The sequence below is a fragment of the Heterodontus francisci genome, chromosome 10, assembly GCF_036365525.1.
Source record: "Heterodontus francisci isolate sHetFra1 chromosome 10, sHetFra1.hap1, whole genome shotgun sequence".
Classification (NCBI taxonomy): Eukaryota; Metazoa; Chordata; class Chondrichthyes; order Heterodontiformes; family Heterodontidae; genus Heterodontus; species Heterodontus francisci.
In genome coordinates, this window is record NC_090380.1 from 36,206,308 (window position 1) to 36,225,647 (window position 19,340).

A 19,340-nucleotide genomic window follows, 5' to 3' on the forward strand; every position below is an offset into this window, starting at 1 on the left:
GGCCGTTCAGGGATTACTGAAGGAAGCTGAACAGTCAAGCCATAGTTGAAGGAGATTTGATCTTTAGAGGGATAGATAGCATCCTCTGAAGTCATGATCAAAAAATCTTGAAGGGTGTGTTACCTATGTGGTGCCAGAATATGGGATATCTCAAAGCAAAAGGAACCTGGAAAGGGAGAGTGAAGAACCAGTTGTCATGATCCATAATGGGACCAAAGACATAGGAAAGAACAGGGAGATCATCCTGCTGAGAGTGTAGCAGCAGCTTTTAAAAAGATGGATCTCAAAAGGTGGAAATCTCAGGATCACCCAAGCTATGTGGTAATTGTCTTGGAGACAAACAGATTAAAAAAGTGGATGCATATCTGAAATAGTGGTGTAGGAAAGGGTTGTGGGATTGCGGGGGGGTGGATCCATTTAAATGGGACACTTGCACCAGTACCAGGAAAGAAATGAGCTAAGAACTGATGCCATGCATCACACTCCACTCCACAGATCAGATAAAGCAACAGAATCTGGATTAATTCTGAGACCTCCTTAAAATTAATAAATGGCTCAACATCACATCAAACAATGGACTTGGGTTATGAAGCTGTCATGGGAGAATGGGACTTTTCTATTCCAAATGCTGCATTTTTTCTCCTGGTAAAACCCACAGACACCAATCACTATGCCACAGAATGAAAGCAATGAAAAGCCACAGCATGCTCTCAGTAATTTACAAGAATAATTAAAGACTGAAGTAGAAACATTTAAATAAAAAGTATATAAAAGATTATTATGTGTTATTTTTTCACCTATCAGACATTAATGGAGGCAGTGGTGCAGTGGTAATGAAGGAGCCGGCCAAGTTCTAAATGACATAGCTTCTAGACTGGGTGTACGGCAGGTGGTGAGGGAACCAAGAGGGAAAAATCTATTTGACTCCATCCTCACCAATCCACCTGTCACAGATACATCGGCCCATGACAGTATTGGTAGGAGTGACCACCGCTCAGTCCTTGTGGAGACCAAGTCCTGTCTTCACATTGAGGATACCTACCATCGTGTTGCGTAGCACTACCACCGTGCTAAATGGGAGATTCAGAACAGATCTAGCACTCAAAACTGGGCATTCATGAGGTGCTGTGGGCCATGAGCAGCAGCAGAATTGTATTCAACCAAAATAAGTAACCTCATGGCTCAGCATATCCCCCACTCTACCATTACCATCAAGGCAGGGAACCAACCCTGGTTCAATGAAGAGTGCAGGAGAGCATGCCAGGAGCAGGCATACCTCAAAATGAGGTGTCAGCCTGGTGAAGCTACAACAGAAGACTACTTGCATGCTGAACAGCAGAAGCAGCATGCAATAGACAGGGCTAAGCGAACCCACAACCAACGGATCAGATCAGAGCTCTGCAGTCCTGCCACATCCAGTCATGAACGGTGGTGGGCAATTAAACAATTAACAGGAGGAGGCAGCACCACAAACATCCCCATCCTCAATGAAGGGAGAGTCTAGCACATCAGTGCAAAAGACAAGGCTGAAGCATTTGCATCCACCTTCAGCCAGAAGTGCCAAGTGGATGATCCATCTCGGACTTCTCCTGAGGTCCCCAGCATTACAAATGCCAGGCTTCAGCCAATCCGATTCATTCCACATGATATCAAGAAACGGCTGAAGGCACTGGATACTGCAAAGGCCATGGGCCCCAATATTATGGCCAAAGTACTGAAGATGTGCTTCAGAGCAAGCCGTGTCCCTCGACAAGCTGTTCCAGTACAGTTACAACACTGGCATCTACCCAGGAATGTGGACAATTGCCCAGGTATGTCCTGTGCACAAAAAGCTGGACAAATCCAATCTGGCCAATTACTGCCCTATCAGTCTACTCTCAATCAGCAAAGTGATGGAAGGGGCCGTCAACAGTGCTATCAAGCAGCACTTTCTGGGCAATAACCTGCTCACTGATGCTCAGTTTGGGTTCTTCCAGGGCCACTCAACTCCTTACCTTATTACATCCTTGGTCCAAATATGGGCAAAAGAGCTGAACTACAGAGTTGAGGTGAGAGTGACTGCCACTGACATCAAGGCAGCTTCTAACAAAGTATGGCATCAAGGAGCCCTAGCAAAACTGGAGTCAATGGGAATCAGGGAGAAAATCCTCTGTTGGTTGGAGTCATACATAGTGCAAAGGAAGATAGCTGTGGTTGTTGGAGGTCAATCATCTCAGTCTGAGGAGATCACTGCAGGAATTCCTCAGGATAGTGTCCTAGGCGCAACCATCTTCAGCTGCTCAATGACCTTCCCTCCATCATAAGGTCAAAAGTCGGGATGTTCGCTGGTGATGGCACAATGTTCAGCACCATTCACGACGACTCGGATACTGAAGCAGCCCATATCCAGATACAGAAAGACCCAGACAACATCCAGGCTTGGGCTGATAAGTGGCAAGTAACATTCGCACCACACAAGTGCAGGGCAATGACCATCTCCAACAAGAGAGAATCTAACCATCTTCCCTTGAGGTTCAATTACATTACCATCACTGAATCCCCCACTATCAACATCCTGTGGGTTACCACTAACCAGAAACTGAACTGGACCAGCCACAAAACTGGTCACCACCACCTTCTCAAGGGCAATTAGGGATGGGCAATAAATACTGGCCAAGCCAGCAATGCCCACATCCCACGAACGAATTAAAAAAAACACACATACATAGAAGTTTACTGGTTAACGGATTACTCAGCCCACCAGTCTGCACTGGTGTTTACCCTCCACAAATTCAACAGTCTCACAATTCTATGTGTAAAAAAAAACTTTTCTTGCTCTCTACTCTAAATCACTTGAATTTCATCTTGTATCTAATCAATCTAGAGTAAAGTAAAAGTGCAGTTTGGAAAAAATGCCTAATAGATCATCCACAATTTCCATGACTTTAGAAGACCAAACCAAATGAAGGACAGACTTATGTCCATAAATTGTCGTGAACTTCCAATACCTAGAACACTATGTCCCTATGGAATATGTAGTTTCAGCCATTGCCATCTGTATAAAAGAACTTTCCACGTAAAGATAGTAATCCGCAAAATGGTACCCGATTGTGTGGCATTGATTTGGACAATAAAAAAAGGCTGCTGGCAAATGCAGAACTGACAATATCCTACACTTTGGTCTGGCTCTAATTTTTAAGACTATAGCCCCTCATCCTAGACTCCTCAACTAACGGAAATAGTTTCTCTCCATCGACCCTACCTGTTCCCCTTAATATCTTGAAAACTTCAACTGAACCACATTTAACTTTCTAAATTCCAAGGAATACAAATCCGAGTTTGTGCAATCTCTCCTCATAATTTAATCCTTGGAGTCCATCTGGTAAATCTAGATGCACTCCCTCCAAGGCCAATATATCCTTCCTAAAGAGTGGTACCCAGAACTTCTTACAGTACTCCAGGTCTAAACAGGGCTTAGTATAGCTGAAGCATGACTTCTACCCCCTTGTATTCTAGTCCTATGAAAGCCAGCATTCCATGAGCCTTTTTGATTATTTTCTGTACCTGTTCATGACATTTTAATGATCTATGTACAGGAACCCCCTCGTCTCTTTGGACTTCCAATGTTTCCAGTTTTTTACCATTTAGAAAGTACCTGTCTTATCCTTTTCCAAGTCCAAAGTGGATGACCCCACATGTACCTAAATTGAAATGCATTTGCTGCCGTTTTGCCCATTCACTGATTCTATCAATATCTCTAATTTTATGCCTCCATCTACATTGTCTTGCACAAGAAAGTCTTCAGATTTCAAGGTGTGAACTTCAAAAACGTGCTTCAAAATTCCTGTAATTTGGATGACCATCACAAAAACAAATGATTGGCTCTTATGCAAAGAAGCCAGACACCAACAGGTTATAGTTCTTGCCCTTTATATTGAAAATAGGGATGTTTTCTGATGTATTAATCCCCAAGAACTTTAGCATTTTGGTTCTTTTACTCGGTTGCATAACTGGCAGGTCCTAACCAGTATTCGGAAAAACAGTTCAGTATCTTTAACTCAACAGAATAACATTATATTTATTTATGATAGAAATGATGAGACAATAAAAATGTTTGGCAGAGCCACAATGAAATCCTTCGCTTGTTGCAGATGCCATTGTGCATTTGAAAACTGATTCTCCCGAAAAATATCACTGAATGTTTTGGTTTAAATGTTATAGTTGATTGAATTCATATGATTTACATCATCAGCTCTTTCAAATTGTTACATTAAAGGATCTTTAAAAAAAATCTTCACCCCACCTTTATCGAATTGAAATTCTAGAGAATGTGGTCACTTTGTTTTTATCAGGTATCAATTATATGTAAATAGTATTTGTTTTATTCTACCACCAACTTATTGAGGTGTAGAAGGTTACAACTTACAATTCCTCCCATGTGTGCTGGCAAATACTCAATATTTATATATTCCTGCACTTCAGCTTTGTTGGTAAATTTCAACATGCTCACGGCATCTGGTCCCAGCCATGATTTCACAATCCTCCAGGCAGCTACAGAAACAAAATTGCAAAAGATCACAAATTTCTATTTGTCCAACTGTCCAAAGTTACTCTTTATTTAACAGGACTTAGCATTTCTTACCATTCATTATCCAAGGCATATCATATATGACCATTTTGGCTGTAACAAAAAAAAAAATTTTGTTTCTAGATGCAAGAGACTACAACAAAATCATTTCAAGCAGTGGATCATATGCCCTTAAGCAATCTGATCAATAAGCTAAATATAAGCTATAGCTAATTAGCCTGCCAACCTCAGTTTTATTTGAAAATAGCTTCCAGCTTGTCAAAACATTACAGTCTGAAGCAGATTCATTAGGAACACTTCAGAAATCAATCATATCAAAATCTGCAATTATGCATGGATAACAAAGACAGCCCAGCAGTCTGATCTGTACAAGCAAAATACACCATGTGTTGTGCCTTCAAGTTTTTATAGATACTGCATTCCAAGGCAGACTGTTTATTAATTCAGACCCTTGTCTTGCCACAGAAAAACAAAGTTGTTGTTAAGCTAGTATTTGAAGGGTTTTAAAGCATGCTTTTCTAGAAGCACCATTTCAGTACAATTCAATATAAGACTGTCTGCCAGTTTAATTTATTTGGAGAGCAGGAGAAATGGAAGCTGATATGATATACTAGATACCATCATATTTCTATTTTGATTTTTCCCCACAGGAATTTTCTCTTAGAGGGATGCACAATTCTGGAGGATGTTGCAATCCAATCAATCAGACATGGGCCCATCCTACAATGAATACCTTGGTTTTTCATGCTAAAATATGTTTACCTTTCAAACTATTTCAATTAGAATTACCTAAAAACTGCTTTTAAATTAGTTGGAGCTTCAGGGTTTGGATATGAATGCCGAGTAAACTTTCAAACCCAGGTCTCATGTGAAACTTAAGTTTGCTAAACTTCTGCAATTCAGTTTCTCCATCAGTAGGTAGTGACAGCATTTTTTTTAAACACAAAACTGAGATGCACGTGTTTCAAAAGTTATAAACAGTAACCAAGGTTTTTTTTTAAAAAGATAGGACATCTTCCTGATTTTCTAATGCATGCTCCATTATAACAATTCATCAGTAAATAAACACACACCTATTCCAATTCAAATTATAAATAGCAGAATGCTCCATATAGTATTCTGTATCAGTTAACAGAAAAGATGATTTGAATCACCTTTAAGCTGCCAACTCAGATGACATCAGGTAGTCAATGTTGTGTTTTATAAATAGCAGTATAGAGTACAAATGCAAAGCATACATAAATCATTGGCTGGGCTGCAGTCAAAACATGGCGGTCAGAACAAAGGTTAAGAGGAAATCCAGTAGCAGCATTCAAAATGGAGAGGTTTTGTTAAGTAAAAACAGAAAAAATATTTCCCAAGGTCGGTATATCAGTAACTAGAAAGCATGAAAAGAATAGTGGGATAGATGAGAGCATTTTTATTTATTTTATTTTTTTTTATTTAAAGAGGGTTGTTAGGATACGGAATTCCCCACAAGAAACAGCAGTTGTGGTAAAATCTTTAACATTTATAAGGGAAATGGATAAGTAATTGAAAAAGAAAACTACAGGGAATGGGACTAAGTGATAGCTTTTTCAGAGAGCCAGCACTGTTGCAATGGGCCAACAGCTTCCTCTGGGCTATAAAACTCAAATAAGAACATAATTCTCACAGTTTGTGAAGGTCACCCTAATTCCTTTATTATGCTATACCCTTGAGTTCACCCTTAGCCTTCTGTTCATGAGTCATATATATAGCCTGTTCTGTTGCAATCTTTTTCATTTTATCTCACCTACTACTGCCAAATTTCATACTGCGGTTAAGTACTTCCACTGAAACTGCTGAGCTTTGCTGCTTCTCATTACACATAACATTTTAGTATAAATATAATGCTGGATGAGATGAATTTTGTTGGAAAAATGTGGTCTTCTTATGCACCACGGGAAGCTTTTTTACGAAAGGGATACTTGAACTGTATTATAATTCTCCTGATAGACTGTCAAAAGTAACTGAGTGCATGACAAGGAACTAACGACAAATTAAGATAGCAAAGCTCAAAAGTTAATGCAGTCATCGGAACTCTAACATAGTTAGAGTTTGCAAAATTCACCCCTTATTTTCTGTAATATGAGCTTTCTTTTCATATTCTGCCATTTAAAGCATTACACTTCATCAATGCTAAAAGTTTTATTTTAAAAAAAAATCACTGTTATCCTCCATTGCACATGCCCTACTTGAGAACCTGTTACAAGGCTATAGCAGACAGAAGGATCCTGATGAATTCACAAACTATAAAAATGAAGCTCGACAAGCTCATCATCGGATCTGTTCTGTGTCTAACAGCATGCTTTTTCCCCCTTCAATTGCATATCTCTGCCTTACTCCTCTCCAATAGCAGTAATGCTTGCTGGAAGCCCTCCAATACTTTTCCCAAGTAACCATTCTTTAGGTTTAAGCTTAGATGTTGGGTTTGTGAAAATTACGTGACTGTGGAGCATGTAATAGCCGCACCTAATCCTGTTATGATCCGACATGAGTGAACATGCACTTTCATTGGACACTAACCCGGAGTGGGGACCCTCAGGTTTTCCCACCCTAACCCTGGGCCATTCAGACCAGAGATGTCAGGTTAGATCAGCGAAGAAATCAGAAAACAAAGTTGGAGCCCCTTTGGTCTACATGCCTTACTTCTACATTGGGTAGAGCTTTTACCCACTGAGCCATCAGTAGAGTTCACTATGTTTCAGTAATAAATACATGCAAGAGTTGTATGCTTTAAAATAGATTCACAGTAATGAGCAGAGCTAGTACTGACAAACAGAAGCAACAATCTGTGGCTATGGGAGTTTTAACATGAGTAAATTGGGCATCACTGTCCTGGAACTTAAGCAAAGTGGTAGAAACTTGCTACACATTTGAGTAAACAGTTTGATATTCAATGATTTAAGTCTACAAACAGAAGTGAACTAATGACTGATGAACTCATCTCCAATTACAAGCAAGATCATACCAGATCAATAAATGTATCTGATACAAAGAAACAGGAGAAAGTGACGATCCGTACTTACAAAGGTACTTCGGATAATAGATCTTAAAACAGTTGATGATGAAGCGCACAAAGTCCATATCCTAAAATGTTTTAAAAAGCATGAAGAGGATTACTTTTTTAAAAAAAACTGCACTTCAAATTTCTTAAAAGATTCCAGGCATCTTAACATTGAGCAAACTCACAAATATTTCTGCAATTATATTTGTAAAACATCAAACAGATTCACTGCCCTCCCACCAACAACTGCTCCCCGCCGTCCCCCACCCCCCCAATAACTGCCTCACCACCCACAATTACTTAATGAAACTATTATTGGCTGAATTGTACGAGCACGCCGCTGTTCGCGGTGGCGCACTCTGATGGCGGTGTGCATCCTGCCCGGATGCGCCGTCCCCGAGCCCCCACGATATTATACACGGGGGCTTATTTAAATAGAGGGGCCGGAGCAGCCACCCCAAATGATGTAGAGGGGACAGCCGCCACATCCCCGACAATGGCATCCGGCGCCACTGCGCAGGCACCATTTTTAAAGGGCTTTAAGCCCTTAACACAGATTTAAGTTTATAAAGGAACATTAGTGCCGATTTTTATTAAATAAACACTTACATTATGGATGCTCTTCCGCAACCTCCCCCAATTGTCTTTTAATTGGCCCCGACTGACAAAAAACACTTTATTCCCTATCCAAACCTTTCCCCCGCAACCCTCAAATCATTTGCCCTTCAACCCCTTCCAACCACTCTCACAACCAATAAAAATTGATTTCTCTGCTCCCTCACCCCTCCCACCCTGAGAGTTTTATTCCTCCCCCCTCCCCACCAGGTTCTTGCCCGAAACGCCGTAAGGAGTTCCGAAGGCGCATGAGGGATGAACAGCGGCCACAAAATTGGCGTGGGACGGTCGCCGCCTGCAGGCAAGTTTATTAGCATCTCATTTAGGTTTATTTGAATATGCAGATGAAGGGCCCACCACCAGGCGGCCTGGGGGGGGGAGGGGGGGGGGGTCCGCAACGAGGTCCCTCCGCTGCCGGTAATATGCGGCGGGCCCTTCTTGACATCACGGGTCGAGGCGGGCCTCTCCCGGTGTAATTTTACCGGCCCCCGCGCTGTGACCTGCGGCGAGAGGGGCCGGTAAAATTCAGCCCTATAATTTAGAATTGGTGACCTTTACCGATATGATTTTTAACCTGGTCTTTCAGTTACTGCTAAAAAGTGTAGGTCTATGGATGTCAGCTGATAACAAAAACAGACTCAGCTGTTTATACACTCGAGGAGGCATATCAACTAATAGGCAAATCAAATATCAACACCAAGCAAAGCAAATATGGTTACAAGAAATGAAATCAGTGTGTTGGGACAAAACTATCCTGGGATGAACCGGGGACTCCAGCAATCTGCCAATACTTAAAAGAAACAATTAGGGATAGGAAAGGAAAACAGTTATTTTATAATGCCAGTCAATATTGCCTTTTTTATATACAGACAAATATAGTTCTATGTCTAGTTAAATTCTGAAAAGTCACAACCATCAGCTTTCTCCATATGGAGATTAAGTACACTCTAGCTGGTCAGTGAACTGTTAATGGGTTTAGATCTTTTACTTAGTGTGAAGGAATAATTTTAACTCTTGTATTATCCAATTATTGCGATGCAAAGAATTAGAAATTTAGTAAATGACAAAGAATTTAGAAATATGTTATTTCTCAAAAATGACATTTCAGAAAACAGATTTTTCAAAAATCTTACACATTTGTTTCAATTTAATGTAACAAATTTCACTGCCCTCTATTTTTCCAAAAGGTAATAAAAAAGTTTTATACGCTTACATTTTTAGCATTTAACACTAAAAAAAATTAGGGAGATTTAATATTTATTTTTCTGAACCAAAAACCTATTTGCTTCTTTATTAAAAGACCAATACTTCGCATCTAAATTACAGTAATAACTTATTAAAGCACTTCGAAATGCAATAAAGTTGGGTTTTTAATCAGAAAGCAAGATAGCCCCATTTTTCCCAATTGCTGCAGTGCATCCTACTGAGTTGGACTGCCAAGAGATAGAACTGAAACCAAGATCCCATTTGGGCTTAGCACTTCAAGCAATGTACTTTGGTAGTTAATATTCTGAAGCCAGAATTTCATTCACTTATTTATTTATTTATTTATTTTTTAAAAAAGGGGCCTTCAACACTGGATTCATAGAGCCAGAAAGATATTTGATACAATGGGTAAATGCTGCCCTAAATGTTTGCTTTTTGCTGGTATAATGTAAACAGCCTAGTCCCCCATACAGCGATATGATGACCAGATAATCTGTTCTAGTGATGTTGATTGAGGGATAACTATTGGCCAGTACACCACAAGATCTCTGCTAATCACCTCCAAAATAGTGCCATCTTTTATATGCACCTGAGGGGAGCAGATGAGGCCTCAGTTTAACATCTCATCCAAAGGATGGGACTTACGACAATGTAACGCTCCCTCAATACTCCACTGACATATCGGATTATGTGCTTAAAAATCACTGGAACAGGACTTAAACCCACAAACCTCTGACTCAGAAGCAAATGTGTTACCACTGAGCCAAGGCTAACACCTTAACACTGAATTATATTCAATTGATAGAATTACTCTTAGAGAATATTAATTCCTCTTCCTCGTTATTATTCCAATCCCAGCATAAAGGCTGAACAACAGACAACAGGCCAGTGCCAACTGTGCCCTGAATATAGTGACAGCAACCCTTCTCCTTGTATGTAAGACACATGCCTTTACTTGCCAGCTCTGCCAGGTCATCATGCAGGAACTGTAAGCTAAGTGCAATAATACTTCAAGATACAATACAACTCCAATAATCAATTCTCAACTATTTTGAGCAAATTCAAAATTAATAAGGGGCTTAATTTTTAAAGCAGTTAAACATTTCATTTCAAATGTTTAATCAATATATAAAGTTGTGACACAGGTTCAAGTGATTAGCACAGCTAAGGGAGGTCTTTAGAATAAAATCTCCAAAGTAAGCTATAAGGATTTTATGCATGCAAAAAGAGATGTTGAAATACTTACTATATTGCTTAATCCAGTCTCACTCAGATCAAACACTACTGTCAGCGGTTTTCCTTGCTCTCTTTTAGCATAACGTTCTAACCAGAAGGCTACATACTTCTTTCTTTCTAAAACTGTCTTTGCATCCTTGACGTGTAACTTCACTCTAAACCAAACTGGTAGAAGAAAAAAAAAGCTTAATCACCCTCAGTTGATTATGGCTGCATGAATCAAGTCAGTATCAGTGTCATTCCCTCCCACATCATTAAACTAATTAGGCAACATAGTTCACTTTTTTTTTTAAACGGACTCCTACAAGGAGCTCATTTGAAAAGTAGATGAAACCTCTTTTTCTTTTGTTTTTGCACTGAACCATGTAGACATCATTCAAAATAACTGACTAGAAGGACATCAGAGAAATGACCATCAGCCAAAACAGTTATTGGAACAAGATGCATCTCTACTGTGCCACTTCAGTTTAAAATAGTTCAATATCCTTACACGATGAAGCTGAATAACTCCTGCAAGCCATGTTACTTAGTTTGACAGACAGAAAAGAAAAAGACAATAGCCCTGATTTTGTGGTAGAAATAATAGTGAGGCCATCCACACTCACCATTACTATGGAGTAAATTGTAAGTCAAATTACCATGTTACATATACAATTAAATACAGAAATTAGGAAGCTACTGTCCAGTTTACTCTGCTTCTCCACAAGCTTCGCTGGTACCTCACCAAGAGATTCAGCATTAAAAGTCATAAAGTTGATGCGTGTGCCCACTAATTACCCACTAAATACACCAGAAAAAAATTAGAGCTGTTGTATTCAAGTGTGATTTTTTTAATACTGTAATAAGTTAGTTACTGCCAAACAACCTCTCTGCCACTGAAAATTAACAAGTGTGGAGTCTTATTCCTTCAGATTTTCATTATTGTTGGAGATTTTTTAAAAAGCACCTTTTTTACTTTTTCTTTTGTTTCATCTCTCTCAATACCATCTTTCTTTATCTTTCTCTATTTTGCTTACTTTAAGTGAAATTACATTGAATTAAATATTCCAATTCATACTTCCTGGTTTAGACTCTGCATGTTTCACTGTGGATTCTTAAATCTGGTTGAAGAGACACACTGTTTCCGGCCCGATCATAGATCCACTGTAGAAAGCACCATGCTGAGACAGATTTCTAATAACCATAAATTGCCACACAAATGCCCACGAAGAGTCCGTGGGCACCTGTAAACGTAATGAGCGGCAGACGCCATTCCTTTGCCGCTGACTGCAATATCCAAGCCCATTATAATTCTTGCACACCTAATTTCCTTTGGTAAAACTGCCTTTAAACCAAAATATTACACGTATGTCACAAATGATCACTGAGCAATGCTGAAATTAAAATTAGTGAACGATTTTAGACACATTTCTTATACTGCTCGTTTTCAGTATCAACATCCTCAGTCCTGTGGGATTCAGTGTTATTTACCAGTAATCCTGCACAAAGTTTCATAATCGTTTGTCTACACCATTCACATCTAGTCTGCAGACTGAGAAAGTCTGGTCTCCAGGCTAGCTACCAGTTAATTATTTTGACCCTCATTAAAATCAAGAAAAAGATTAAGCACACACATCAGCAGATTGCTCGAAACCACTGTAGGACATGACCTACAGACTAAGTTCATTAACCTTTAAACAATGTGAATCATCATAAAACTCCAAGCAAAGCAATGCCAAATCAACAAACAAAGCTCAAGTAGATTTGCAACAAACTGTCCCCCAAAATTATACTACTACTGCAAAAGTCACATTTAAATTTTCTATGCACACACTTTCACAAGCAAAATATTCTACTTTCAGGGTTTTACTGTTTTCAAGGGGACAGCTATACAAGTTAGTGCCATACAACCAGCTCCTGCATTAACCCCTTTCAACAACAGTGTGGCTCCACACAAAATGTCAACTTCCAAATACTAGCTAAACTTTAATGTTGAGTGGCAACAGGAGTCAGATCTCTCTAAAAAAAAAAGTTTTTATGTTGAAGTTCCTAGGCCGCCCAGTAGTCTGGCTTTACACAACTAAACTGTATAGAGCAAAAAAAAGACTTGCATTTATATAGCGCTTTTCACGATGACAGGATGTCTCAAAGCCAATTAAGTACTTTTGCAGTGTAGTCACTGTTGTAATGCAAGAAACATGGCAGCCAATGTGCACACAGCAAGGTCCCACAAACAGCAATGTAATAATGACCACATAATCTGTTTTTGTGATACTGATTAGGGATAAATATTGGCCAGGACACCAGGGATAAATCCCCTGCTCTTCTTCAAATTAGTGTCATGGAATCTTTTACGTCCACCAAAGAGGGCAGATGGGGCTTTGGTTTACCATCTCCTCCGAAAGATGGCATCTTCAAAAGTGCAGCACTCCCTCAGTACTGCACTGGTGTGTCAGCCTAGACTTTTGTATTCAAATCCTGGAGAGGGACATGAACCCACAACCTTCTAACTCAAGAGGTAAGAGTGCTACCAACTGAGCCACAGCGGACACACAAATCCAAAGGAAACCCAAAATGACAAGAATACCTACAGGATGTCATTTCACATCCTTTATACAGCGAGTTCAAGAATCAAATCAGCAACTCAGTAGTTACATTATCAGCTTTTTAATCAATGTACATTGGAAAACCACCGACACAAAAGTAGCATAATTGGCATCTCAGAGGCTATTTTTGTGTCAGGAGCAATGTATCCCCTGTGCTCAATGTAATATGCTGAGGTATCCTACCTGCAAGGTAAGGAAACAATGTGCCAATTACCAGAAAGGTCCATATTCACTTTATGAAATACAGATACCTGAACAGCTTTATATTTCATGCAGCCAATTCCCTCCCCCCACCTCCCCCTTGCAAAAGGGGTACTTGGAACCGATAATTTTCACCCTCATTTTGGTATATAATAAGCTCAATGAAAGTTTAACAACTTTAATTGCATCGCCCCCAAGTCCATTACTAAAGTTATGAAATTGCCAAAGTACACCGGTGGTAAGGAAAAATGGACTGCTTTTAGGTTTCTGCAGTTCACTGGAATAACTCTAACCAACCCATTTCTGAAAGCTTACATTTCTTTTTGGCCAGCCAGGTAGCCCACACTGAATCAAAGGTCTCTAAGCTAAAAAAGAAATTCTCATAAGTAGTTTCTACTTGTCTGATACAAAAAACCCATTGTGGCATACCCTACAGGATGGCAACGGCCAGGGCTTAGCAGCCCCTTCTACTGTGCACAAGAGTCTGGCTAGAGTTTAATTAACTAAAACTTAGCATTTTATTGGATAAAGCATTGGACTGCTTTCCACCACATGTCCAACAAGGAGCACCCTACCTATTAAGGCCTATAAAGAATGCACTACAAATTAAAGCCTTAAAATGGGAAGTGACTAAAGATCTCGAAGTACCGAGATCAATGCCTCTGAACTTCTGCCACAACGCCTGGATTACTTGGTACTAAATAGTGAACTTAACCTTTCTGAAGGAAGATAGTCACTAGTTGGTCAAATGTAGGCCTGAACCCTCACTAATGAAATTAGCATTTTCAAAAAAAAAAGCATCACACAGCATCACAAAACAGTCAAACTGCACATCAGCTAAGGATTCAAATTTCTTTTAACCCTCAAGCTTATGTGATAGCTTGCCATTAATCCAAAAGCTGAGTTAAATATATTATATGTCACTCCCCTTAAAGAACATAAAATCTAAGCCAGATTTCTTAGATTCGTTATAAAACATAACCCTTGTTATATGAATTAGCTAACATCCTGGAATTATTGTGATATGGACAAGGTTAATTTTCCATTTCCATGGCAGAGCTAAACCTCCAAGAAAATACATCAGAAATCAAATTTGTTAGAAAGCAATATCAATCTATAATCTAGAAATTGCAGCGATATGAAAAATGCAAATGAGCAGCCAAAAAATTTAATGAATTGCTACATAATCCTAAATGTTAGCAAGAACAAATTAAAGCAAGGTGCAGCTAATTTTTCTGAAACAAAATTTTGGAGGGAAGGAGAATCTCAAGGGTGAAGAACCATGTTTTATAGATGGGCAGCCATAAGAAATAGGCCATTCTGCCCCAAGTCTGTTCCACCAATGGCCAATATGTATCTTAACTCCATTTAGCCGTGTAGTCTACAAATTGTACACCATAAACAAACAAGTTTTAACTCACACATTTTGTTGCCTTCTTTATCATACCCATGAAGATAAACAGCTCCAGTTTCGAAAGTCCATCGAGGAAGGTTGGACTCACTTAAATCTGTAATACATGTAAAAATGTAATCACATTCTAGATTAATCTAAGTTTTCACGTAGCTTAGTATACATCTTATCTGCTGACACTCTTAATAAATCTTTCAACATAATACAGCATAATATTCTTAAATTGAACGCCCAGGGGAACTGCTTTTCAAGAATATGATTCACAAATTGTGAAGAATTTCACACTACTGCGCTCGGTTTGTTTGTCTCACCTGGACAGCAACTGACATACAAAAGGTTGCCATGGCTTCTCAAGTAAATGGAGAAAGGGACAAAAAAATCAGCCAGAGTTCCCAGTCCTGAACACTCGTGGTCTTTGCTGAAAAGTGCCTGGATGCAAATTTTAAGAGTTTAAGAACCAGTAGTCTCTAAAGGACTACTCTGGCAGAGCTCCAGCTGAAACAAGTTGTTGAAAAGAGCCGGACCTCGAAAACCACAAAGACAGATTCTGCAATCTAGAATTTTTGAACAACTTTCTGCCAGAATCAATAGCATTTCTTATAATGGGGATATTGGTTTCTTGATTAATGTACACTGTCTGAACCAAGAAAAACCCTCTGCTGAGTTGTCCAAGATAACTACTTCTGACTGCAACTGATATTTTTTGTAATTGTTAAGAACCTCAGCTCTTTGGGCTGTGCTGGCAGCTTCAATAAGCCAATTGCCCAACTACAGATATGGAGATGCAATGTCCTTAGATATGATGAAACTTGCAGAAACCCTGAGCTGTCAATATCTGTTGATGCAGACTTCAGAAAAGGATATATTTTTAAAAATCACATGAACTAATAGTACTGAATGATTCAAACAAATTAAAAGTTATAATTTAGAATTTGAAAGATAAAACAAACATACCTTTTGCATATTACATATCTATTATACAAAAAGTAAAATCTAGACTTAAATACATTAGCAAAAATGTCTTATAATTTATAACAAAAAGAAGAAATGCTGGAATCACTCAAGGGTCACTGACCCGAAACGTTAACTCTGCTTCTCTTTCCACAGATGCTGCCAGACCTGCTGAGTGATTCCAGCATTTCTTGTTTTTGTTTCAGATTTCCAGCATCCGCAGTATTTTGCTTTTATCTTAGAATTTATACTTGCCTTTGAGATTAGTTTTCACACTTCTAAATTAAAACCAGCAGTGTACCAATAGTAGCACATCTTATTTAGCAGTTTCCTCTTTTTACTAAGTTCTTTTGGGCCTCCTTATCGCGAGAGACGATGGATACGTGCCTGGAGGTGGTCAGTGGTTTGTGAAGCAGCGCCTGGAGTGGCTATAAAGACCAATTCTGGAGTGACAGGCTCTTCCACAGGTGCTGCAGAGAAATTTGTTTGTCGGGGCTGTTGCACAGTTGGCTCTCCCCTTGCGCCTGTCTTTTTTCCTGCCAACTACTAAGTCTCTTCAACTCGCCACAATTTAGCCTTAGTTGTAAATGCATAAATCAAATGCTAGATGAAGCTACACAAAAAGAAACATTCCAGGAAATAATTGGAGTTGTCAGGCAATTTCAAAAATGAATCCCAATCAAAAAATTATCAGTGAATCTTGGTTTAAGTTCTATAATTAGATTGATACAATTACTGCATCCATCTTTTAAATATATATATTATATATAGAACAATCTTGAAAAAAGAATTGATCCCCTTTAAATTCATGCAAGAACAAATTACTGTGGATGCTGGAAATCTGAAATAAAGACAGAAAATGCTGGAAATGCTCAGCAGGTCTGGCAGCATCTTTGGAGAGAGAAACAGAGTATTGTTTCAGGCAGATGACAAAGGTCATCGACCTTAACGTTAACTTTGTTTTTCCCTCCTCAGATGCCGTCAGACCTGCTTAGTATTTCCAGTATTTTCTGTCTCCTTTCAAATTCATGCTGTTGTACTACAAACAGTAAATGAAGAAATGACTGGAAAAAGGGCTGTATTTTAATAGTGAAAGCTAAAAACCAAGCTTCACTAAATTGTAGTACTGCCTTAGCTCAACATGAAAAGGCCATCTAAACCCCGGCTGCTTACTGTTGGGTGCATCATAGATCAGCAAGTTGTGAAAAAAAATCTTATTTAAACCTTAATCACAAGGTTCAGTAGCTATGTAACTCATGCACCATAGGCTCCAGCTACCCCAGGAATATATTAACTGCAGAAACAAAGTATTAACCTTCTGCAAATGCATGTTCCAGGTCTATGTTACAATTTAACATACGAATTAGGAGCAGAAGGCGGCCATTCAGCCCATCGAGCCTGCTCTGCCATTCAATAAGATCATGGCTGATCTGTTTGTGCCTCGAATTCCACACTCCCATCTACCCCCAATAACCTCTGATTCCCTTGCCTAACAAGAATCTATCTACTTCTGCCTTTAAAATATTCAATGACCCTGCCTCCTTCTGAAGCAGAGTTCCGAAGTCGCACAACCCTCAGAACATTTTTTTCCTCATCTCTGATCTAAAAGGGCAATCCGCAATTTTAAAAACAGTGCCCCCAAGTTCTGGACTTACCCACAAGAGGAAACATCCTTTCCACATCCACTTTGTCAAGACTGTTCAAGATCTTTTACACTTCAATCAAGTTTCCCCTCACTCTTCTAAACTCCAGTGAAAATAAGCCCAGTCTGTCCAACCTTTCCTCATAAGACAACCCGCTCATTCTAGGTATTAATCTAATAAACCTCCTCTGAACCGCCTCCAATGCATTTCCATCCTTCCTTCCTTAAATAAGGAGACCATAACTGCACACAGTATTCGAGATGTGGTCTCACCAATGCACTGTATAACTGAAGCACAGCATCCTTACTTTTATTTTCAATTCCCCCTCGTAATAAAGGATATCATTCCATCAGCCTTCTTTACTACTTGCTGTATCTGCATACTAACTTTTTGTGATTCATGCACTAGAACACCTAGATCCCTCTGCACCTCGGACTTCTGCAATCGTTCGCCGTTTAAGTAATGCTCTGTTTTTTTTATTCTTCCTGCCTAAGTGAACAACTTCACATTTTCCCACATTATACTCCATCTGCCAGATTTTTGCCCATTCACTCAACCTAGTGCTGTATCTCTAAACTAAACTAAAAACTAAACTATCTAAAATCGGTCTGCAACCTCCTTATGTCCTCTTCACAACATACTTTCCTACCTATCTTTGTGTCATCTGCAAATTTTGCTACAATGCCATCGCTCCCCTCATCTAAGTCATTGATAAAAATTGTAAAAAGTTGAGACCCCAGCACAGACCCCTGCGGGACTCCACTCGTCACATCGTACCAATCAGAAAAGCACCCATTTATGCATACTCTGTTTTCTGCCAGCCAGCCAATCTTCGATCCATGCTAATAAGCTACCCCCTATACCATGAGCTCCTACTCTGCACAATAACCTTTTATTTGGCACCTTGTCAAATGTCTCCTGGAAATCCAAGTATAGTACGTCAACGAGCTCCCTTTTATCTGCAGCGCATGTTACTCTTTCAAAGAACTCCAATTATTTATTTAAACATGATTTCCTTTCACAAAACTATGCTGACTATTCCCAATTACTTTGAGTTTTTCTAAGTGACCAGCTGTAGCCTCCTTAATGTTCGATTCTAACACCTTCCCCACAACAGACATCAAGCTAACTGGCCTATAGTTACCTGTTTTCTGCCTCCCCTTCCTTCTTGAATAAAGGGGTTATATTTGCTACTTTCCGGTCTGATGGAACCTTTTCAGAATCTAGTGAATTTTGAAAAATTACTAACGCATCTACTACCTCAATAGCCACCTCTTTTAAGACCCTAGGATGAAGCCCATCAGGACCCGGGGACTTGTCAGCCCGCAGCTCTATTTACCTGCATGCATTTCCTACACATCGTCTTTTTGCTCAGTATTACGATCAAGAATTGGGCATCATGTAGCTTCCCCTCCACGAGCTCCTGCAAACCCTACAACTTTGTTTGGACCCAATAGCTTCCCCTCAACAGCCTCCAAAAAAAAACCAGATTAACTGTTTATTTATCTCATTGTGGCTTGTGGGATCTTGCTGTGCACAAAATGGACATTTTCCTACAGATATCACCACACTTTAAAGAAATTCAATGCAGTGGAATGTTTTAAGATGCTTCTATGATACACATTATTTTAATGAAATGCTAAAAAAGTGCAAGCCATTTTTTCATTAAGATGTAGTCAGAACAGATGTCAATATAGACATAAAAGCAAAATACTGCGGATGCTGGAAATCTGAAACAAAACAAGAAATGCTGGAATCACTCAGCAGGTCTGGCAGCATCTGTGGAAAGAGAAGCAGAGTTAATGTTTCGGGTCAGCGACCCTTCTTCGGACCCTTCCGAAGAAGGGTCGCTGACCCGAAACGTTAACTCTGCTTCTCTTTCCACAGATGCAGCCAG

General features: G+C 39.4%; 1 protein-coding gene across 5 annotated transcripts in view; it reads right to left on the bottom strand.

The window, feature by feature from the left end:
* mospd2 (motile sperm domain containing 2) overlaps positions 1 to 19,340 on the bottom strand; it is a 113,429-nt gene that overhangs the window by 78,082 nt on the left and 16,007 nt on the right. For all 5 annotated transcript variants that reach the window (XM_068040448.1, XM_068040444.1, XM_068040446.1 and 2 more), the window contains 5 exons: positions 14,860 to 14,946; positions 10,663 to 10,817; positions 7,618 to 7,678; positions 4,622 to 4,660; positions 4,406 to 4,530 (listed from right to left, as the gene is read on the bottom strand). In XM_068040448.1, the coding sequence (XP_067896549.1) occupies positions 4,406 to 4,530; positions 4,622 to 4,660; positions 7,618 to 7,678; positions 10,663 to 10,817; positions 14,860 to 14,946 (467 nt within the window). The remainder of the gene's footprint in view (positions 1 to 4,405; positions 4,531 to 4,621; positions 4,661 to 7,617; positions 7,679 to 10,662; positions 10,818 to 14,859; positions 14,947 to 19,340) is intronic.